The sequence below is a fragment of the Panthera uncia genome, chromosome B4 (assembly GCF_023721935.1).
Source record: "Panthera uncia isolate 11264 chromosome B4, Puncia_PCG_1.0, whole genome shotgun sequence".
Classification (NCBI taxonomy): domain Eukaryota; kingdom Metazoa; phylum Chordata; class Mammalia; order Carnivora; family Felidae; genus Panthera; species Panthera uncia.
This window is the reverse complement of record NC_064809.1, coordinates 12,017,007-12,041,114: the sequence shown is the minus strand read 5'-3', so window position 1 is coordinate 12,041,114 and position 24,108 is coordinate 12,017,007. Positions and strand designations below refer to the sequence as shown.

Sequence of the window (24,108 nt, the reverse complement as noted above, 5' to 3'; positions counted from 1 at the left end):
CCGAGCCAAAGTTGGATGCTCAACCGACTGAGCCACCCAGGTGCCCCGTAACTTTTTTTTTTTATGTGTGTAAAAGATTTTACAGATTTTCTGTTGGGGAAAATAGAATAATTGCCTGAAGATCGGTTCAGAAAGCACCTATAGATAAGACAACCCAAGTTGTACTTACACTTTCTCGTCTTTAAGGAAATTCTCTGTGGTGCCAGTCACATGATACAGTAATATGAAGGGGAAATTTCCATTTGAAGCATCGTTAAAGTCTAAAAATTGTACCGTGTAGAAGTTGAGTCTTCATGACTAACGAATTTTATTCTCACTTTCTATCTTAAGCTAGTTATGTTTCACGTTTATTTCAGTTAATGCTACTTGATAGGAAACATATTGCTTTATTGGCAGGGTGCAGTGTTCCTCAAGTGTCGTGCACACAACTGTTCGTCTTCACAACACCAGTGGTAGGAAATGAAACGGCTTTTCCTTTTGGTTTTTGGGTGATGGTAACTTTCATCTTTGCAGGCATTGGAATGGATACTTGTGTCATTCCTTTGAGGCACGGCGGTCTTTCTTTGGTTCAGACCACGGATTACATTTATCCTATCGTCGATGACCCTTACATGATGGTGAGTTTGACCCTGGTGCGTTTTTACATCTGGGACTGCTTGTTGGTCGGGTTTGGGGCTGTGGCTGGGGATTTTGTTTTCGTCACACCCAACTTGTTCTCGTCCCGCCCTGCCCTGACTTCTGCACGTGGAGCCAGTGGATCTGTGCCCTGCTCACACTTGGTACCTTGCGGAAGGCAGTCACGGCAGACGCGGTGAGCCCTCTGCTGCTCTTGTACCTGATGCACGTCTGCACGAACACCTGTTGTCTCAGCATGTGTGTTGACTGACATGTTTGTGGTTTCCTTCTTTCTCTCTCTCTTTGACCGTTGTCAGCTCCACACTCCTGTGTTTCAGGCTTAGAGGTGTTAACCATACTCTGTAGCGGGACTGATCCTAGATGTTTCCTTCCGGAAGTAAACAGCTTAGCATCTCACCACAGTTAAGCTTCTTGACCATTCATTCTGATTCTGGTCACCATCCACCTCGGTGTGTTAGCTGCCACTGTGTAGAAAACATGTCCGAACTGCTGCGTTGAAGTTTCTAGCTGCTGATCGTGGCCTGCCTAGATGTATTTTCCATTTGTTCTGTGCACGGTTACGCCAGCAACCCCTTGGTCTAACCAACTTTAACCCCCTACCCTACCAGACAAGGAGCCGATGAAGCGACTGGGAACGTCCCATTGTTAGGAAATGGTCCTCCCTGTGTGTCATGGGCACTGGGATCAAGCCTCACACATAGGGACCTAGGCTGTGAGACAGCTAAGTGCGGGGAGGAGGAAGACCACCTCTCAGGTGCCAGCGACACGCATACAATTTACTAGAAACCTGGTCTGGCCTCTGCATGTGACTTCTCTCGAGCAGTAATCCTGAGCCTGACCTGCACCACACCCCAGGCGCCACCAGAGGCAGAGGTGCTAGAACCGGAATCCATCCTTTATCCAGCATATCTTAAAAGCCCGTGAGAGGGCCCAGGACAGAAGGGACGGGAAATTGCTGCAGCTCTACACCCCCAAGGTGCAAAACACCTGTGGCCCTTGCTGGTGCTGCTTCTAAGCTCACTGCTGATCGGCCAGGAAGTCGTCAGGAAACCTCAACAAGCCATGAACCAGCTGCTGGAAATAATCCTTGGGGGTTTGATTGTCCTTATGTCAGAAGAAAAATTTGTTATTTTTCTCCTTCACTGTCTAGAAGTGACAACTTAACATTTATGTTATTTTATTTTATTTTTAATTTTATTTCTAAGTCATCTCTACACCCAACGTGGGGATCAAACTCACAATTTTGAGATCAAGAGTTGCACGCTCTACTGACTGAGCCAGCCAGGTGCCTCGACAACTTCTCTTTAATAAATCTCCAGTGGTGATAAAAGAACAAAATCTTATCACATTTCTTTTGAAACATTTTGAAGTCCCTTATTAAATAATATAGCTCGCTGGAAACACTTTTTATTTTCTTTAGAAAACAATCTGACTTCGAGCTTGGATGGTTGGGGTTTTTTTTGTTTTTTTTGTCTCTTCTATTTTTTGATTTCTCAACCAAGATGTTTTTCCTGTTTATCTTCTAGAGCCTTGAAAAGAAGCTACCAAAATTTCTCCCTCCCTGTATTATAAAAAAACCGTCTTCTCTGTAACCAGTAAAGTCAACATATTTTTAGCGTCTGTTTAGGATACATGGCCGTTTCCAAGATTGCTTTAGGACTGTTGTTTTCAAACTTTCTCCTTCTATAGTTCTCCTCCCAGAACCATCCGCTCCAGCCTCGCTCACCCCAGCGTGTGCCCCCAACCCCCATTCCCCATCTACGTAAATTGCAGATTTCTCCCAATATCTTAGAACGGGAAAGAACATGGAAATTACTGCTGCAGGAATGTGTGAGAAAGACTGAAGGAACGACCTCGTGGCTCTGTGACTGAATGCAGGACACAGAGAACGGGGACCACATCCCTGGAAAGTCCCCGAGTTCTGGGACGTGCCCTGTAGGCACACACGGAAAGTCCCCTACTTGTCCTTGCTCACGCCTCCCCTCTCTTCCAGGGCAGGATAGCATGTGCCAATGTCCTCAGCGACCTCTACGCGATGGGGGTCACGGAATGTGACAATATGCTGATGCTCCTTGGAATCAGTAATAAGATGACGGACAGGGTAAGTAGTATGTCGTCTCAGGGGCGTCACTTGACCGGGTAGCCCTGCGTCCCTCATCTGTAAAGCGAGGCGGCCAGGCAGTGCAGCTTTCCTACTCTTGTCGGGCTCCCTGTTTAGTTTTTGGCAGCTGTCCGTGAATTAAAATAGAGAGTCTGGCCTATTCTTCTTTTCGTTTCCACCACCTGCTTCCCGTTCTGTCTTCCAGGTAGACTGAAGCCAAGACAGTCATGTTTGTTTGCTTTGATAAAGTCTAGGCCACAGTAATAGCACCTCCGTGCCAGGTGTGTGGACCGGGCCCGCCCTGCAGACCCCCGGCTTGTGGCACGGAGGCTGGCCGCCTTCCTCTGCTTGCTGCTTGGGTCGCTGATGTGGATGGTGAAGAGACGGGTGTCGTGTGTGTTCATGGTTCACTCAGCAGTGTCTGTGGCCTTGCTGCCAGTGCCTGTTGGTTGACACAGAGAGGATTTCCATTTAGATCATTTTTGTTCCCCAAAAGAAGTCTTGCCCTGCCTATTTGCAGGAAAGCCCCCACAACATGCACTTGGGTCATGACTTTAACAGGCTCTGGAGAAGGGCATGTGGATGCGTATTAAGCTAGCTCTAGAGTTCTTTTTTTTTTTTTTCCTTTTTTTTAAAATTAATTAAAAAAAATTTTTTTTTTTTTAAGCTAGTCTTGGAATTCTTGGGAACCATGTAAGTTGCTGGCTCAGATTTAGGGCAGACCTGTGTATCCAGTCATTCTAGTTTTTAATTCTCTGTTATCTGGGCTTCATTCACATTGTAACCTAGAACAACTTCTAACTTTTGATAAAATGGTTACAATGTCAACTGTTCCGTATTTCTTTCTGTTATTCCCTGCCCCATCTGTAAGCTTCCAGGACTTCCTTCAGGGCTTTACAATCTTTTATTATGTAAAAAAAAATTTTTTTTAATGTTTTTATTTATTTTTGAGAGAGAGAGAGACAGAGTGCAGCGGGGGAGGGGCAGAGAGAGAGAGGGAGACACAGAATCTGAACAGGCTCCACACTCTGAGCTGTCAGCACAGAGCCCGACGCGGGGCTCACACTTGGGAACTACGAAATCATGACCTGAGGCGAAGTCGGGCACGTAACTGACTGAGCCACCCAGGTGCCCCTGCAATCTTTTGTTAAAACTACAAGAGTGGATTCTCTTTCCTGCGTTTTGAACTGAATTATGTGACTTTTAATTTGTGTTCTTTTAAACCCTAGGAAAGGGATAAAGTGATGCCCCTAATTATACAGGGTTTTAAAGACGCAGCCGAGGAGGCAGGGACGTCTGTGACGGGGGGCCAGACGGTGTTAAACCCCTGGATCGTTTTGGGAGGAGTGGCTACCACCGTCTGCCAGCCCAACGAATTTATCATGTAAGTTGATTTTTGTTTTGTGTCTCCTGACCTGCTTCCCCCTTTTTCATTTTTTGGCAAAGATTTGTTGAGATGCTCATTCGCATCACATACAATCCACACATTTAGAGTACACAAAGCAGTGATCTTCGGTATATTCACAGAGGTACGCATCCGTCACCAGAGTTGAGCTAGGACGTTTTGTCACCCGGCTGGAAACCTGCCCTCCTTCAATGTCCGTCACATTGCCCCTGCTCCCCTTCTGCCTTCTGTGACTTCACATAATATTAGTGTGATGGTTTTAGGGTTCATCATTTTGTAGCATGCATCAGTGCTTTATTCCTGTTTATTAAAAATTCTGGATTTTTTAAAATACGTATTTCTTTAAGTAATCTCTGCACCCGACCTGGGGCTCTAACTTGCGACCCCGAGATCAAGAGTCACTCACTCTTGTGACTGAGCCAGCCAGGCACCCCCTAGATTTTATTCATTAAGGTACAATTTATTTAACAAAATTTCATACCACGTAAAATTAAACTTTTTTAAAGTATGCACTTCGTTGGTTTTTCACATTCACAAGGTTGTGCGTCCATCACTGCTGTCCAATACCAGAACGTTTTGGTCGCCCCCGAAAGAAACCCTGTATCTATTAGTGGTCACTGTCAATTCCCTCCCACCCCCCCATCCTGGAAACCAGTAATGTACTTTCCGTTTTGTGAATTTGCCCATTTTAGACATTGGTGTGTTCACAGTTGATGGATGTGTTAACGAATGATGTTGCTGTGAACTTTTGCGTGGACGTACATTCCCTGTCCCACGGGTATATACCTAAGAACTACTGGGTCCTGTGGTAACTGTGTATTGTGGGAGAACGTCCGTGTCCTCACCAGTCCTGGTTCTTGTCTGCATGTTTGATGGCAGCCGTCCTAGCGGGTGGGAGGTGACACAGCCCTGAGTGAAATGGGCATTTCCTCGGTAGCTAATAACGCAAGCATCTTTTCCTGTGTTTTCTGGCCTTTTCTGGATCTTGGGAAAGATTCTCTCCCCTTCTCTCTTTCTTTCTCTTTAAAAAAAAAATTTTTTTTTAACGTTTATTTATTTTTGAGACAGAGAGGGACAGAGCATGAACAGGGGAGGGTCAGAGAGAGGGAGACACAGAATCGGAAGCAGGCTCCAGGCTCTGAGCCATCAGCACAGAGCCCGATGCGGGGCTCGAACTCACGAACCGCGAGATCATGACCTGAGCCCAAGTTGGACACTTAACCGACTGAGCCACCCAAGCGCCCCTCTTTCTGTCTCTTTTTGAAAGATTCTCTCTTAATACAAGTTGTTAACTTTTCACGTTTGTCGTCTTGTTAAGAAAAGCCACCGTGTCCCATTTTCTGAAGGATTCGAAACTCCATTCGTTTACCGTTTTTTATGAGTAAATAGTATGAGGCACCGTGTCCGCACGGTTCAGAATTCAAAAGATCCAGAAAGATCTACAATGCAGAGTCCCTCCCCCATTCCTTGTCACCAGTTTCCCTTCCTGGACTGGGCAACCACTTTTTCCAATTTTTAACCAATTTACTGTGGACATTTAAATTATTTTCAATTATTTTGACATTGTAAATAGTACTTCGGTGCGTACCCTTGCACACCGATCGTTTTGCATGAGTGTGGCTCTCAGTAAGAAATATTTCATAGTAGAATTGCTGGGTCCAGTGTGTGTGCAGAGTATCTGCACTGGGTGTCTCCAGGCTGCCCTTCAGAGAGGCTCTGGCAGCAGCGAATAGGAAGGCCACGTGTTGGTAACAGACCTCTTGTTCTTTACCAGTCACTTTGGTGGCCTAAACCTTACTTCTTCGTGAGTAAAGTTGAGCGTGTTTTTCATATATTCGTGTCTTTTGCCCAGTTTTTGATTGTTTGGAGCTCCTTTTAGACACATTATCTGACAGCTTTCGTGCGAAGGGTCTTGCCTTTTACTTACATCAGAGTTTCGTTTTCCTCTCTTTTATGTGGGCGGTTCTCAAACTTGCCACATAGAGAGGACAGAAGACCCTGAAAGTCTATCTGCCTCACACATTTCAGCTTTTTGGTAGAAAAAGCACTTCGCAATTGCAACAATTAGAAAGGAAAAATACTAAAACAAGCTTCGGTGGATTTTTTTTGGTCAACAGTATGTACGTTTAGCTTGTAAAATAGGAATGAGCGTATACACATGATTATATTTCATAAGATAGTGCCCGTAAACTTAAAAATGACCTGTCAGTTTTATTGCATGTAACTTGTTGATAGTAATTTTTATGGGTAACACATAACCTGTGATGTGCAAGACCATATAAGAATTGAGGTGTGGTTGAGTCAGAGCTGAAGACTTTTATGTCTTAAGGTCTAGTTTTTGGAAAATGAGTTTCTTGTAAACTGTTAATAGAGTTAACATTTTTCAAACCTAACAGCGGATAGAGACATAGGATGAGTCGGGGAGTTATTTGTTGACTTGAAGTCTGTGCCCCGGGCGTTGTAATTGACGTGGGTGAGGGAGTGCGTCATCTGCCATCGGAGGATAGAGCAGCTGGGTGGCCAGGAAGACACAGGTGCCTCCTGTAGTGATGATGCAGCATAATAGGAGTGTGGCTTGGGGATCGGTCCTCGTGTTGTCAGTGTTTGCCTTCCCTCTTTGAGGGGGAACCGCCAGCGACGCTGGGGTGGCTCAGTCCGTTATGCGTCGGACTCTTGATTTCAGCTCAGGTCATGATCTCATGGTTTGTGAGTTTAAGCCCTGCATCGGGTTCCATGCTGACAGCACAGAGCCTGCTGGGCTCTCTCTTTCCGCCCCTCCCCCACTTGCTCACGTGTGTGTGTGTGTGTGTGTGTGTGTGTGTGTGTGTGTATGCTCTCACTCTCTAGATAAACTTAGAGAGAGAGAAGTTTATACATTTAAAAAAAACAAAAACAGACCAGGAACAACCAAGGATTCTGTCTGGGGCCGGGTAGGAAACTTACTGTTGAACAGTCTGAGTTTGAGAACTTTGCTGAAATCGCCTAAACGTTAGACTCGCAGATTTGAGCCACATCCCACTGCGTCTCTACCTCGTAAGTGCTTGTGAAAAACAGCCCTGGTGTCAGAAGTCTGGTTGCCCCAGAACCACGGTGGGTCTGTACTGAGAATCTTCGCACACAAGCGGGGCTGAGGGCTAAGTGATTTGCTTCTTCAGACGCTTCTCGGGGGTGGGGGGACCTGTGGGTGATGGCACACTCCTCAGTTCTGTCAGTGCTTCTGGTCCAGCGGCAGCCTCAGCACTAAGTTGGAAGGTTCTCCTCCGCTGATGGTGTTTGGCTTAAATTTAAGTAAGCACAGATAGTTTTTACCAGCCTCTTCTTGCTCCTGTTCTGCTGATAGTGCGTCTGTCTCTTCTGTGCCCCTGACTGGAACCTGCCTTGTTCTCTTCTCCAGGCCAGATAATGCAGTACCGGGGGACGTGCTTGTGCTGACGAAACCCCTGGGGACGCAGGTGGCCGTGGCCGTGCACCAGTGGCTGGATATCGTGAGTGAACCGCTGCTTGCCATCGTGGGCGGGGGGCGGGGTAGTTTTTGTGGGGGCGGCGGGTTTGGAGACCAGGGCGCTCACCTCGCACATCCGATCGGTTGCGCATCTCCCTGGTCTGGCACCGGAGTTCGCTTCTCGAGAAGGGGTGTCTGGTCCAGAGCGAGCACCACGTCTCGTCCGGAAGTAAGCTCGTCCCCTTGCACGTGTTTGCACACATCGCAGATCTGCCACACGTCTTCATTCTGTCTTCTCGAAATAGTCGCACTGCCGGGAAGTGTTATCAGCCACATCCTTACAGAAATTCTAGGAACTGTCCGTCGTCCTATGTTAAAGACAGAGTTACGCGTATTAAATGCTTTATCTTTTGTGTCTTAAGCATCACTAACAAAAGGAGAGTGTACAGAAAGTGTAGTGTTTGGGGTAGAAATACGGGCAGTTATTGACAGATTATTTTAGTCTTGAGGTTTCTGGTTGTTTAATTTATTTTATATAAATGAGTTATATTTAGTTATAATTAAATATAGTTATAATAAGTTATAATTATAATGAGTTATAATTAGTAACTCATAACATATTGATTAATATTTATCTCATGGAGGAAGCATCTAGAATATGAAGTTATTTATTCCGAGTCACTTTTCCGCTGAGCTATAATCATACTTCATTTAGGATTTTCTCCTTGCCATAACAATTCAAGAATGAGTCCAGTTGTGGCATAGTCTCACATAACATGATGCTTTTCGTTTCTGCAACTGTCATCTGAACTACCATTCCTGAGAAACAGTTGAACAGGAATAATAATTTTATCAGCCAGGTATATCTTGCTCAATACAGCAGAGTACAGAAAATCTCTAAGCAACATTCTTTAGTTATTTTTCCCTTCCGTCCTGTGATGAGGGGAGGTTTCCCATCAGGTATGATCACCTGTACATCGGATTGGAAAGCCATCACAGGCCAGCAATCCACAGTGACTTTCCATAGGACCACCCAGGTCTGAGTAATTCAACAAGGTTACTGGTAGTAGGTGAGGCAAAGGAGCCTGAAAGATGAAGGGTTTGGGACCCTGCTCCCTACCCCCAATCTGACACCACCTGTCCTTTTTTTAATGCTCAAAATTGAAAAAAGCAAGATGTGAAGGTCATGTAGCAGCCTAATACCCTTTCACGAAGGTCAGAAGCAACCCAAGGGTATATTGTCCTGGCGCCTGTGTGTATGAGAACCCTACTTTGTGTGGCAGGAGAATGAGGTTGTTACCTCTGGGGGAGGACAGGGAGCTGTGGGCCAAGGGAGGATCACAGGGATGGACTTCAGTTACTGCGTTGGGTGGTAGATCGTCGGATATTATTAAAGACAACGAATGCCTGAATGATGGCCGCTAATGGAGCTTAATGGTAGTATGTCATGAACCCACATCGTGATGCTAGATTCTTTGGAAATCAGACTGGAAAAAAGGAAGCCTCTTTTCCCCTGACCTTCGTGATCTCCTCTGTGGTCACCCAACGCTGTCCTTGGGGTGCATGCAATCAAAGCTGTTTTCTTTCTCTATTTTTTTTTTAAGTTTATTTTTGAGAGAAAGAGAGAGCAAGTGAGCATGTGAGCATGAATGGGGGAGGGGCAGAGAGAGGGAGACAAAATCCCAAGCCGGCTCCACGCTGTCAGCGCAGAGCCTGATGCGGCTCGATTCCCAAGAACTGTGACACCATGACCTAAGCCAAAACCAAGAGTGGGTCACTGAACTGACTGAGCCACCCAGGCGCCCCGAAGCTGTCTTCGTAGTCTCTTGTCCACCCAGATGGCTTGATGCAGAGTTTAGGTGAAGTCAGTAAAAGTGTAGTTGTATGAAAATGCGAGCCATCAGCTTATTAGAGGAGGTGGGGAGGAGAAGCAGGGGACACCTGGGACTGTGTGCATGCGTGGTGCATCCTGCTGGTTTTCCGTGGCCGGCACACTGCAGGCCTGGACCATGGCAGTTGGGGGTCGAGAACAGAAAAGATCGCACGATTCTCTGTCTGAAGGGGCCCCTGAAACACTAGTCACGAGAGCAAGTTGGAAAACTTACCTTTGTGTACAAATTTAGGTCAGGGAAACCGCCAGAAGATGACAAAGGGAAAAATACACTCTTCTTCAGTGGTTAGAAGATTAATCACATTTTTTCCCTCTCTTTTCCTCCTAACCTCTGTTCCCGTCATTAGCCTGAAAAATGGAATAAGATCAAGCTGGTGGTCACCCAAGAAGATGTCGAGTTGGCATACCAGGAGGCAATGATGAACATGGCCAGGCTCAACAGAACAGGTAAGGGGCGGGATCGGCCAGAAGGCAGACAGTGTAGGCCGTGGGCCACGTACGGTCTCGGCCAGTACTGCAGGCCCGTCTGTGTGTCCCTGGCTTGGGGTCATAGGTCAGTAGCAGGAATCCAGATACTCTGTGCATTCCTGACAGAAATGCATTTTAAACGTGACTTGCATTCGAGAAAACGGATGACCGAGGACTGGGCGAAACATTGCATCGGACGAGGGCGTGAGGGCGCGAAAGCTTTTCCTCCAGCACACTTTCCTCTCTGCGCCTGGGGTCCGGGGCACTGTGGCCCTGCCAGCACCTCTGTCCCCCTCTTGCTTAGATCCCCCCACAGTGACAGCGGTGCCAGGCGCAGAGAAGAGTTGAAGTTATATTTTCTGTCTGTTCCTTCTAGTTCTAAATTTCTGTGATTATGGGCAGTATTGACTTCCTCTGTGCCCCGATTAAATGCAAGTGAAATTTATATAGCATACTTTCGAAAGTATTTGGCTTAGTGGGGTGCCTGAGCGGCTCCGACTGTTGAGTGTCTGACTCGACTGTGGCTCAGGTCATGATCCCGGGGTCGTGGGGTCAAGCCCCGTGTCTGGCTCCACACCGAGCATGGAGCCTGCTTAAGATTGTCTCTGTCTCTCCCGCTGCCCCTTTCCCCTGCTCACGCTTGCACTCTCACTCTCTTAAAAAAAAAAAAAAAAAAAAAAGGTATTATTATTTTGAGGTGTTCTCATTGTTGATTCCCACATTTGTGTGTATAAAGGAATAGACATGTCATAATTTTTTTTCTCTACATTTTATTTCTCATCTAGCTTCCTAATACTGATAAAATGTAATAATAGCGGTTACCATTTATTTAGTAATTATTGTGTATCAGGAACTTGACCTACTTTCCTGTTTAATTTTTAGGACAACCTTACAAGGTAGCTACTAACTCATTCAGGGTCACACAGCTAATCAGTGGGGACCTAGGATTTGAAACTACTGCTTGTAATGCTTGTAGTATTATGGTCTGTTCCTTTCTGAACAATTTAGTAAGAAATTGAGGCTATTTCACAGTCTCGATGCATGGTAATTGAGTGAATGTTTTGGTACTAAGTTTTAAAAGCAGATTAAAATAAAATAGGAAAGGGGCACCTGGGTGGCTCAGTCGGTTAAGTGTCCGACTTTGGCTCAGGTCATGATCTCATGGTTTGTGAGTTCGAGCCCCGTGTCGGGCTCTGTGCAGGCCTGGAGCCTGCTTTGGATTCTGTCTGTCTGTCTCTCTGTCTCTCTCTCTCTCTGCCCCTCTTCTGCTCATGCTCTGTCTCTTGTCCCTCTTTGTCTCTCAAAAACAAATAAATGGTAAAAAAAAAAAAAAAAAAGAAAGGAAAAAAGAAAAAAAAATTAATAAAATAAACCAGGAAAGTTCCAGAAGCAGAATTCTCCTTCCTGGAAGCAGCAAGGCTTGCTGAGGGAATTACTTCTCATAGAGTTGAAGCATCATATTCTTCCCTTTTCCTGCCTTTCATATGCAGATAGAAAACACCAGGCATATTGCATAATTAAGAAGGAAGCTCTTCTCATGAGTCTTTGAAGTCCTAACCTCTGATGTGCCAGAGGAACTGTTTCTAGAAAAGCATCTGTGCAGATGATTTGGAAGCAAACCAGCATTTAGAACGTCAGCTCCAAGAGGGCAGAGTTTTGTTTGTTTTGTTTGCCGTGGTGTCCCCAGCGCGGAGAAGAACACGGGGCACACTGTGGGTACTCGTTACATCGAATGAGCTAACTTTGCCACCTGCTAGCTTTCTTTTTGGTACTTCATGGATATTTTCCTTTTCATAATTCTGTGAATTGGATCCTATTTCTCCCCTTTGGCCGAAAGGAAGTACGTAAGTACAGGCAGATGCTGTTCTCAAACCCATATCTGTCTGTCTCCAAAATTGCTTTCTCCAGTACCACAAATTCCATCAACGTAAGGCAGTGATGGAAATTTAGACAGTTTTTTTCTGGAAATACCGGTGTTCTTTCTCCTCATTAATTGCACGCTGTAAGGACGTGGGTTGTGGGGCATCCTGTCCGGGAACTTGGAAGATGAAATTGAAAAACGTTTTCCTTACAAAAGTCACTCTTCATTCGGTTCTTCGAGTTCCCTGAGCAAGCAGTCAGAAACAGATTTGAACATACTGTCTTTGTCCTCTCCCCTCAATCCTTCAGTTTCCCCCAAATGACTGCACCAAACGGATATGATACTTAAGCCAATGAACTCTTCAGTTATTGAAAAAAGAAGAAATGGTAGGGCTGACCAGGGGATCTTAAAAGAGCTTTTCCGACACTCTGAATCACTTCACAATGTGACAATATGGGGCGCCTGAGTGGCTCGACCAGTTAAGTGTCCAACTCTTGATTTCGGCCGAGGTCATGATCTCATGGTTCCTGAAATGGAGCCTGCACTTGGGATTCTCTCTCTGCCCCTCCCCAGCTCGCATGCATGGGCGTACTCTCTCTTTCTCTCTGTCTTAAAAATTGATAAACTTGGGGCACCTGGGTGGCTCAGTTGGCTGAACATCCAACTTTGGATCAGGTCATTATCTCGCAGTTTGTGAGTCTGAGCCCTGCATTGGGCTCTGTGCTGACGGCTCACAGTCCGCTTTGGATCCTCTGTCCCCCTCCCTCTCTCTGCTCCTTCCCTGCTCATTCATTCTCTCTCTCTCTCTCTCTCTCTCTCCCTCCCCCCCTCCCTCTCTCTCTCTCAAAGATAACCATTTAAATAAATAAATAATCTAACTTAAAAAACTGTGAAAACAGATTATTTTTTTCCAACATTTGCCATTCTCCCCTTCCTTAAATTACAATTTTTTAAGAGATGTTGGGGCACCTGGGTGGCTCAGTGGATTGAGCATCTGACTTTGGCTCAGTTCATGATCTCGCAGTTAGTGAGTTTGAGCCCCACATCAGGCTCTTAGCTGTCAGCACAGAGCCTGCTTCAGATCCTCTCTGTCCCTCTGATCTGTGCCCCTACTTCGTTCATGAGCGTGTGTGCACACTCACACACACACACACACACACACACACACACAGGCTTTCTCTCAAAAATAAACATTAAAAAAAATTTTATGAGATGTCCAGTTGATGCAAAAGAATTCTATGAAATATGTGCAGGGCTTAAGAGAACAACACCCATGTACCCACCGTCTCGTACGAGAAACAACGTGGTCTTGGAAGCCCAGAGGTGTCCCTCCCACATTCTGCTCCTAGATTCCTGTGCAGGAGCAGCTCCTGCCCTGAGTCCCATGTTTATTCTCATGTATTTTGCTTTTGTTATTATTATTATTATTATTATTATTATTAATCTTAGAGCAAGAGAGGGAGAGAGAATCTTAAGCAGGCTTCATGCTCAGTGCAGAGCCCGACTCGGGGCTAAATCCCATAACCCTGGGATCATGATCAAAATCAAGAGTCACATGTCCAACTGACTGAGCCACCCAGGCACCCCCTCATGTATTTTAAAATCTTTTTATCACAAAGACTTGTAGCTTTAAGCAGTTAGTTGGGTTTTTTCATTTTTTGCTTCACCGAATCATACCTCTTCTCTTTTTCTTGCTGTCTTGTGCACATTTAACACTCCTGAGTGTTATTCCTGGTGTATGTAGTTGTACTTAATTCATTTTCATCGCTGTACGATTGTCCACTCTGTCGCTGACTTACCCTGACTGCTGCTAGTGGGCATTCGGGTTCCTGCAGAGAACTTCCTCAGCCCGGGCTTCTGGTCCATACGTGTAAGAGGTCAGTGCTGCCTTGGCGTTTCTAGATGGTGCTCGTAGCTTCTGAGGGTGCTTGTACGCCACGGTTCATAATGACCTGCCACATTTAAATTTTTTCTGTAATATATTTTTCCATTTATTTTGTATGTATTTTTTACTATAAAAAAATGATATGCTCATTATAGAAGTTGTTAGAAAATGAAAAAAGGAGAGAAGAAACATCGTCCCGGGTCCCACCACCCAAGACAGCTTTTGTTAATATATTTATGTTTTCTTGCAGGGTTTTTTTCTATCATTGGTTGGTGGTTTACTGTTTTATTGTTCATGTTTTCAACTAGTGGTTGTCATACATTTCACTTGTATTTGGAATGTGTTTTTATTTACTTAACATTACCGAATTCTTTTTTTCCCACATTATCTCATCATAGAACACATAATTTTTAATGCCTTGGATGATCTACCAGAAATATAACATAATTAATTTACCTTTTGCCCACTCGTGAATTTGCGGGGAGTAGGGGGGTCAAATTTTTCCATAGTTAGTTGTCTGTGTTCCAGGAATATTTCTTTGGCTCTATTCCAAAGTCAAATTGTAATTATTTAATTCTTTGTCCTCAGTTGCTCTCCTCACTTACAACCAAGACTTTTTGTTTGTGTTTCTCTGTTCATGTGTCAAACTGTTTAAGGAGTCTTTCTCCTTTTTTCTTTTTTCTTTTTTGGTCCTTCAAATTAAATCATTAAACAGTAAGAAAGTGATTTTTACAGATTTTTATTTGTATGCTTTTTCAGTTTGCTTGTATTTGATCATTTAAGATTCCCAGTCCTTACTTTTTGTACATTGTTGGGAGGAATACAATATGGCAGAAGCTTATGGAGGAGCATTTGGTCATACCTAGCAAAATTACATGTACATTTATTTTGACTCCACGGTCCTGCCTCTGTGACCTATGGAATGACGTGTGTGCAAGGCTATTATTCATTGAAGCCCGTTTGCAATTTCAAATGGAGGAAACAACTCAAATGTCCATCAGTAGGTTACTGAGTGATGTAGTCTGTGTGCTTACCATGGAATACTGTACAGCCACTAAAAGGACTGAAAGGTCTTTATTCTTGGAAGCTACCTCTTTTTTTGACTTGTCTGATAGAGGAGCGCCTGGGTGGCTCAGTCAGTTGGGCGTCCAGCTTCGGCTCAGGTCATGATCTCACGGTTCGTGGGTTTGAGCCCCGCATCGGGCTCTGTGCTGACAGCTCGGAGCCTGGAGCCTCCTTCGGATTCTGTGTGTGTGTGTGTGTCTCTCTCTCTGTCCCTCCCCCACTCACGCTCTGTGTCTCTCTCAAAGATAAACAAACATTAAAAACATTGAAAAAAAATTGCCTAATATATATCAAGTTAAGGAGTCACAAAACCGCGTGGGGAAGAATTATTTCAAATCACTCTGAGCCTGGTATTTTCAATGTACAGCCTCAGGACAAAAACCCACAAAGATGTGTCATTGTATTCAGTGGGTTTGTGTTGATGAAAATATTGGTATGGTATGATAAAATAAGTAAGTATAGTTGGGAACAAATTTTAAGAATAAAAAGAAATAAGTCCAAAGAAGCAGAGTTATAAACTGTAATCTTGGGGCACCTGGTGGCTCAGTCAGTTAAGCGTTCAACTTGATTTGGCTCAGGTCATGATCTCACAGTTTGTGAGTTTGAGCCCCGTGTCAGGCTCTGTGCTGACAGCGCAGATCCTGCTTGGGATTCTCTCTCCCTCTTTCTCGGCCCCTCCCCCACTAGTTCGTGTTTTCTCTCTCTCTCTCTCTCTCAAAATAAATAAACATTAAAAATAAACTATAATCTTTACTTTGGAATTAACAGTATGAACTCAGGATGTTGTTTTTTTTCCCCTAAAAATACTTATTTCCAAGCCAATTGAAAAGGCCTAGGAGCAGTGATAACCCAATAGTAATGAACTCCTAGTGCCCAGATTGTGATCTGAAAATTAACATTTCCCATGAAAAAGTGCCAGGACTCCTTGGGGAAATGACTGATTTCAACTCTGGGAAAGGAAATGCAGAAGATAAGCTCGGGACCTCCTGTGCCTGAAAGTAATGGAGCCCTCAACAGCTAATGGGGTCCTGTCACTGCACCAGAACTGGAAGAGCTGACCCCACCAGTCAGACTGGAAAGGGGGCAGTTTGAATATCAAAAGGAAGAGTGACGGAAGTCAGCTGAAGCATATCAAGCGTCTAAAAACCAAGGAAATCATAATGAGAGTTGAAACTTCTTGTCCACCTTTGGAAGTTGCTAGAGCACCAACCATGCATTATGAAAATAAAGGATTCAGTCACACATTTTACCTTTCTTATACGGGTGGTATTTGGGGAAATCCAAATAAATTGTTTTTTAAATTCTTTAGAAGAGTCACTTCTAATAAATGCTGGAAGAATGAATCACACATTTGCCATTTTTGCTGCCGCCCTTGATTTAACGAACCTCAGCAAACATCAGTGGCTGCTAAAAACCATTAGGTGAAAGGTTCGTGGGGAGGTGATAAACGCCCCCCACCCCCCCATCAGAGAAACTGAACTTGAATCTCATCATGCCTTGGACCTGGCTACCGATATGGTAGAACCTGTCATCATCAGGGAAGACGGCCAAATCCAGAATGCAGGAACTTCCACAGAAAAAGTGACTCTGTCTCCACAACAAACAAATGGCAAGGGGGAGAAAAAGAGGAAACTCTTAAATATTAAGAGGTTTAGGAGAAATCTGTTAACGTGCAATATTGTGTTGGAATGATAATGGTATTGTAGTTAAATTTTTTAAAACCTTTTATTTATGTTTTTAAAAAATTGTTAACATTTATTTTTTTGGGAGGGAGAGAGGGAGCATGAGTAGGCGAAGGGCAGAGCAAGGCCTGAGAGGATCCCAAGCAGGCTCCACGCTATCAGCACAGAGCCCAGTGCAGGGCTTAATCCCACAAACTGAGATTGTGACTTGAGCAGAAATCGGGAGTCAGAAATGTGTAACCTACTGAGCCAGCCAGGGAACCCCCTTTTTTTTTAATCTTTTAGAATTACATACTGAAATGTTTACAGGTGAGGTAATATGACTGGGGTTTGCTTTAAAGTTACCCACCCCACCCATATCCCCCAACGAGTAGGCAGGAATAGGTAAGACCCCAGCAGAAAGGTGGTAGTGGTTGAAGCTGGGTTTTGTTGGCTGCACAGGAAGGAGTTCATCGTGATTCATTGAAATTCCCATAGTAAAATTCGCAACAGTAATTCCCTATGCAGGGACAAAATGGTGATCAGTAAAAATGGAACCCTGATTACTGACTGGGGTTCACTGTGTCCTCTGAGCTCATCCAAGATGGCACTGGGAAGAGCTGCTAAACTGCACGTCTTTGCTTATGTTAAATGTCATTGGCTGCCTGCTGCCCTGCCCTGCCCAGGCGTGTTAATAGAATGGATGTCTAGTTGCTTAACCACCGTGATGGACTAGAAACTCTCTCCACCTCTGTTGTTGCGAATGCGCTTAGGTAAAAGAGATCTTTGTCTAAAAAGAAAATGTACCAAAAAACACATTCACTCCAGAGTACTCCTGTAAACATGGAGTGTATTTCATGTCATGAGAAGCATTTAACTTTTAAAAATTAGACCTTCAGTTACTCCCCCCCAAATGAACTACTTCAGTATGAATCTAACAAAGGACGTGCACGCTGTGTATGAGGAAAACTATAAAACTGATGACAGAAGTCAAAGAAGATACAAAGAAATGGAGAAGTGTTCCAGGTACAGAGATAGAAAGACTCTATCATCAAGGTGTCAGGCCTTCCCAACTTGATGTGTGAATGGAACTCAGCGCAATGCAGTCCCATTCGTAATCCTAGCCAGTTATTTTGTGGATATTGACAAACCGATTCTGAGTTTGGATGGAAGAGCAGAAGACCCCTGGGACAGCCGACACATTGCTGAAGGGGAGCATTTGGAGGACTGACACCACCCAGCTTCAAGACGGTGTAGTTACAGTGGTCACCGCAGTGTGATGCCGGTAATGGTGGACGAGGACATCAGTGGGACAGAAGGCAGAGGCCAGAAATGGGCCCAAACGTATATCGTTTGATCTTTGACAAAGGAGAAGGGACAATTCAGTGGAGAAAGGATCATCTTTTCAACAGAACGTACTGGAACGGCTGGACATTTACAGGCAGGAAGTGAACCTAGACACAGATCTTTTTATAAAAGTCAACTCAGTCAGTTGAGCATCCAACTCTTGATTCCGGCTCAGGTCATGATCTCACGGTTTGTGGGATCGAGCCCCTCATGAGGTTTTGTGTTGACAGCGTGGAGCCTGCTTGGGATTCTCTCTCCTCTGCTCTTCCTCTGCTCATGCTCCCTCTCCCTCTCAAAATAAATAAACATTTTTAGAATATAAAATGAGCTATCCAGCCATAAAAGGCATGGTGGAAACTCAAAAGCATATTTCTGAGTGAGAAGACCATCTGAAAAGACCAGATACTCTTACGATTCCAAATCTAGCATTCTGGAAAAGGCAAAACTGTGGAGACGGTAAAAAGAGCAGTGGTTGTCAGGAGCTGGGGGGAGGGGTGGGATGAACAGGTGGAGCACAGGATTTTTAGGGCAGTGAAACTACTCTGTGTGATACTGATGATGGATACATGTCAGACATGGGTGAACACATCCACTACAACATCAAGAGTGAGCCCCAAGGTGAATGAACTTCAGTTCATAATAATGTGTCAGTAACAGCTCATCACGTGTATCAAATGTATCACCAATGCCAGATGTTAATAAGAGAAGGGGGGCAGGGAGTATATAGGAAACTCCAGTACTTTCTGCTCACTTTTCTCCAAACCTATAAGTACTTTGAAACTTTTTTTTTTTTAATTCAAAAATTAACCTTAGTTTAGGCAACGCACTTACAGTGAGAATGCCTTGAATTTAGGTCCATCTTAAGTCTTGTTGACTTGAGGATGGTGTAGGCTGTTTTGCCTTTTGTTGAGCTAGCCATTCTTTGTTTGTTCACTGGAGAATTACTGCGGACTGAAGCTGCTGATAGTTCTAAATGGTTCAAGTAGGATAAGAAATCACCTCTCAGGGGCCCCCGGGGGCTCAGTCGGTTAAGTGTCCGACTTTGGCTCAGGTCATGATCTCCCAGTCTGTGAGGTCGAGCCCTATGTCAGGCTCTGTGCTGACTGCTCAGAGCCTGGAGCCTGCTACGGATTCTCCATCTCCCTCCCTTTCAAAAATAAACAAGCATTTTTTTAAAAAATGGGTGTTTTTGACAGATTACTTTTTCATTATCCCAGTATGTCATTGCCCTGACGAATTAGGAATTTTGAGATCAAAGTTTGTTTAAAATTTTGAGATGAGGTGGGTTTTTTTCTCCTCAGTCTTCATTTATTTCACCAGGTAATAAATGGGTCCTCTGTCCTCTCTTAGCTGCAGGTCTCATGCACACGTTCAATGCCCACGCTGCCACTGACATCACGGGCTTTGGAATTTTGGGCCACGCGCAGAACCTGGCCAAGCAGCAGAGGAATGAGGTGTCCTTTGTGATTCACAACCTTCCCGTCCTGGCCAAGATGGCTGCCGTGAGCAAGGCCTGTGGAAACATGTTCGGCCTCATGCATGGGACCTGCCCGGAGACATCAGGTACAAGGATCCTGGGCCCAGATCTGAGGACTAAGCTAGTGAGGCTAATGGAAATTTCTCTGACAAGGAAGCAGCCAGGTACTTGAGCATGACCCCAAACTGTGTGAGGTCAGTGCTGGTAGATAACCTTGGCCTTCTTAGCACGAATGTTCTCAGGCCCCACGGGTGCCCTGCCATTCTGTGTGTGATAGAGAGCAGTGTTAAATTTCAGTGTTTCTGTTTGGTGACAGGATGGAAGGAAGGGAGAATATGGGGAAAAGGAGTCATTACTCAGCTTTCATTGGAAACTTAGCATTTGAATTAACTGTGATACCTATAGGTTACAGTGAACAGGTTATGTTTTTTCCTTGAAGAAAAAGTCTAAAATTGCAATTTCGGGAATGAGATAGTATATTGTGTGTCCATAGTGCCCCTTAACTTGACTCTTGGTTTCATCCCCATATAGCCTCTGTCTTTTTTCGGCTTTTGTTATTTCTGTTTTCTTGCTAACTCAGGAGTTACTCTGACAACAGGGTCAGATCATCTGGGGATTTTAAAATACCCATGTGTACGGGTCCCGGGGGTGTTCAGTTAAGCATCTGACTCAGTTTTGGCTCAGGTCGTGATCATACAATTCATGGGTTTGAGCCCCACATCAGCCTCTGCACTGACAGTGTGGAGCCTGCTTGAGATTCTCTCTCTCTCTCTCTCTCTCTCTCTCTCTCTCTCTCTCCCTCTCCCTCTCCCTCTCCCTCTCCCTCTCTCTCTCTCCCTCTCTCTCTCCCTCTCTCTCTCCCTCTCTCTCTCCCTCTCCCCCTCTCCCCCCACCCCTTTCCCTCTGTTTGCTCCTCTCTCTCTTTCTCAAAATAAATAAACAAAAACTTAAAAAACAAAAAAATACCAGTGGTTAGACCTGACCCCCAGGAAGCCTGATTAGCCCAGAGGATTCTGGGGTGCGGCCAGAGGCAAGGACCCCAAAGCCCTGCCCCAAGTCCGCTCTGTAAGAGGGCTTGCAATTCGCTGGTAGGCCTCCCACAGCCTCTGTAGAGGACCCTTCAATTTCCTGTCCTTAAAAAAACAACAAAAAACTTAAATCCGCTTTCTAGAAAAAAATTCCAAGAGGACAACTAAACTGTTGGTTCAATGTCTGCCCAGAATGGTGCCTGCCACCCAGTGGGCCACTGATGCCACCTGGTGGGCCTGGAGTAAGTGTTGAGTGAATTAATGAATATTACCGGCAAATTCCGTTTGTTTCCTTCATTCAAAATTGAGAAGTTTTTACTTTTTTGCAAAAGTATAGATACATATTTTTTCCTGGTTGTGTTAGTTCCACTTACAAATACATAAAATTTTCTATCTGAGCTACTGACCTATATTTGATGAAGCTTTTTGTAACATATTTTATGTTTTTTCTGTTTTGAAGAGGACAGAGCCAGATACTCTGAGGCCTACACCTCTTCCTGATCTTAAGTTTTAAGTTAAAAAGAAAAGTATATAAAAAAACCCTTTTTATAAAATGAGGAATCCACGTAGATAAGTCAAAAAGGAAAAGTCTTTCGGTTTTAAGTATTTCTTTCAGCGAAGCAAGAAAAAAGTAGCTCCCACGTATGTTATTGAGGCCTTAGACACCTTACTCCTGTTAAATGAGTCACACCTAGCTCATTTTCACTGTTTAAATAAAGTTCGTTGTGTGCTTTTTTTTTTTTAACGTTTTTATTTATTTTTGAGACAGAGACAGAGCATGAATGGGGGAGGGGCAGAGAGAGAGGGAGACACAGAATCGGAAGCAGGCTCCAGGCTTTGAGCCATCAGCCCAGAGCCCAACGAGGGGCTCGAACTCACAGACTGTGAGATCGTGACCTGAGCCGAAGTCGGACGCTTAACCGACTGAGCCATCCAGGCACCCCGGTTGTGTGTTTTTTAACATAGTAGCTTACCAAGAAGTCACTAATTGCTCTGCAGTTTAATCTGTGGGATTCTCAATTGACTGGAAAGGGCAGCTCTTGTAGAAACAGAAAAGAGTTGTTGGCCGAACCGCCCTCTGGGCGGAAGCGAGGTGGAAAGACTGTAGCAGAGAAACTGCTCACCAGGAATCCCAGCTGATGATAATTTTCTTTTTTTCCCTTTGCCAGGAGGCCTCCTAATCTGTTTACCGAGAGAGCAAGCTGCTCGATTCTGTGCGGAAATAAAGTCTCCCAAATACGGGGAAGGTCACCAAGCATGGATTATTGGGATCGTAGAGAAGGGCAACCGCACAGCCAGAATCATAGACAAGCCCCGGATCATCGAAGTCGCACCACAGGTGGCCACTCAGAACGTGAACCCCACCCCGGGGGCCACCTCTTAATCTAGACCCAACTAGCTATTTGGTTTTGTTTTTAAATAGATCTATTTCCTTTTTCATCATTTCAATTAAAGACTATAAACAACAACAAAAATCTCATTGTGTCTACACATCTGGTGACCTTAGGTCGATTTGTGAGTGGATGCAATTAATAAAATAAAATCCATTGCCTTTTTTTCCTGTTACATTAACTGAAGATGCACCTAATCTTGAGGCAGCTTCTGAGTTGAGAATTATATTGTTATCCAATACTGTTGATTCATTTTGAATCTTTAGACACTTATCTCTTGCCGCATAGGCTCTTTTTAAAGGTGCTTTCACGTAGCACAGACATTACCAGTCGTGGGGTCAGATAGCAGTTGGTGTCTTTTCATTTTGTGTGTATTTATCGTTCCCGGTCTGGTCTTTTTTTAAAGTGTCTTGAATGGGATTCTGGAAAGATGGAATTGGTAAGTGACACAATGGTAGCCCGGTAGTGAGAGGGTCGCGTGATTCCTTCCAGTCTTTCCTTTGTAAAGCCCGGTGTCCTCATTCGAGAACATCTCTTTGACCCAGGACATTTTCCCAATAGCGCATTCAGTTAAACGAGGCAAGTGCTGAACTCTGCATGGAAAGCACTTTGAAGACAAGAAAGAAATCTAATTTCTTTTTTTGTAGCCTTCCTAATATTTGCAGTAATACCATTAACTGTTTTCTTTTATCGACAGCAAAAAAAGATACTTTTTGCGATGTAACTAGATGTTCTATAGTGCAACAAGGAATTGCCCTCCGAAAGGGGGTTCGTGTATAATACTCATTTACAATTCAATATATAAGTAACTACACAAATAATTTTTAAATATAATCCATAATAAAGACTGTTCTGTGGATGGTAGTGTTTAATACATTTTATATTTTGTATAGTGATTCAGGCCTCTTGTTTTCTTAAAATCAGCAGTTATTTAGCCTAATTCTCAGCATTATTTTGTCCTTGGTGCCAGTCCATTTTTGTGCACGCTTTTTGTGATCTGTGTTAAAAATCTGCATTGCCAACATCGCAGCTCGAACTTAAAACTTGTTATTCAAATAAATATTTAATTTTTTTTTTAATGCTCTTGTATAATCAGATGCCCCCTTTAGTATTATTTTAGAAGCGTTGGGAGGGTTTTGGCTAAAAGTACAATTTATCGGGGAAAACTAGATTTTAGTTTTATAAAACTTTTAAGTCTTTCACGGGACCTATATTTTCTTGAATTAAATTTTGTAGTTCTAGAACAAATAGGCGATCCAAAAAGGTGTTTCTCTGTGTTACTTAAAAACAGAGGCTTCCTTCTGTCTTAACCCACCAAACAGTAAGGAGGGGATCGCTGTCATTAAGCACACGAGTGCTCCGGTGGCTCAAGTGTCTGCCTAAGAGAATAAAGCACCCCCGTCCCTGCGAGTTTCTGAATGCCTCCTGCTTGCAGGCACCAAAGCCGTGAGAACAGACCCTCCTCTTGCCAAAGGAAACCGACCCTCGGGAGAGGACGCCCCGGGAAGAGGCCTCACCGCGGATGCGCCCTCCACCAGGAGCCAGAGGGCCGCTGCTGCGCGGGCGTGACTGGAACTCAAGCCATACGTGCGGGTGTGCGGGACCCCAGGGGCCGCTCCGGAACTGACATTGATGGGACGTTTTGTAGGCATTTATACAGATGTTGGTCCCCAAAAGCTACAAACCAGTGGTCTGCAAAATAAAATGTGTTGGAAACCTCTGAGTAAGGTGAACATGCTGTTGAGCTTTTTTTTTTTTTTTTTTTTTTTGACAACACCAGTGATGACTAAATCTGAATTCTTTTTAATGTTGATCATGCCTTGAATGCTGATGATTTCCTTGGTGGCGGGCCTACTGAGAGGAAGTGAGCTAAGCGGATTATGCACCTGAGGAGATCTTCGTGAAGATTCATGTTTAGAAAAAGTGCTGGGGACAAGGAGGTCCGTGTAATTCACGTGATCTCGAGGAGGAAGGACTGGTAAAAGGTGGGGTTTCCCAGAGAACATTCCAGATGACCTGCTTTAAGATCACTTGGGGATGCTTGTCACACGCCCTGCCCCTGACCGGCAGAATCCGGATTCTGGTGGACTAGGGAATCTGTAACAGGCACCCCAAGCGGCCGAATGCAGGGAGGTTAGATGTAAAGGGGTGTCGCAGAGGGCTGGGAGAGGACAAGGAAGGAAGGAAGGAGCTGCTTTCACAATATGCTTTTAAAGGAATTTTTCTCCCAAATTATGCTCACTCTGATTATTGCCATCTGGGGCCAGCAAAACCCAAACCAACCCAAGTGTTTTGAAATTTCCTTGAAGGATCAAGTGATTGAATATTTGGCTTAGTAAAATCTGTGTAAATACCTTCAAATTTGGTGAATAGTTAACACGCAGACAATAATTTGGCTTCCTGGTGGCACTTTAACACTTCACACTGATCTTGGTGCAGTGATTTATTTT

At 44.4% G+C, this 24,108-nt stretch overlaps 1 protein-coding gene across 4 annotated transcripts in view; it reads left to right on the top strand.

The window, feature by feature from the left end:
* Positions 1–23,391, top strand: part of SEPHS1 (selenophosphate synthetase 1) — a 31,638-nt gene extending 8,247 nt beyond the window's left edge. For 3 of the 4 annotated variants that reach the window (XM_049624610.1, XM_049624611.1, XM_049624609.1), the window contains exons 3-9: positions 514–617; positions 2,630–2,737; positions 3,967–4,121; positions 7,537–7,627; positions 9,823–9,922; positions 19,113–19,325; positions 21,437–22,186. In XM_049624610.1, coding sequence (XP_049480567.1) covers positions 514–617; positions 2,630–2,737; positions 3,967–4,121; positions 7,537–7,627; positions 9,823–9,922; positions 19,113–19,325; positions 21,437–21,651 — 986 coding nt within the window. In that variant the 3' untranslated portion in view covers positions 21,652–22,186. Of the gene's footprint in view, positions 1–513; positions 618–2,629; positions 2,738–3,966; positions 4,122–7,536; positions 7,628–9,822; positions 9,923–19,112; positions 19,326–21,436; positions 22,187–23,093 lie in introns of those variants that run through there. The other variant, XM_049624613.1, reaches the window with a different exon arrangement.
* The last annotated feature ends 717 nt before the right edge of the window (positions 23,392–24,108 follow it).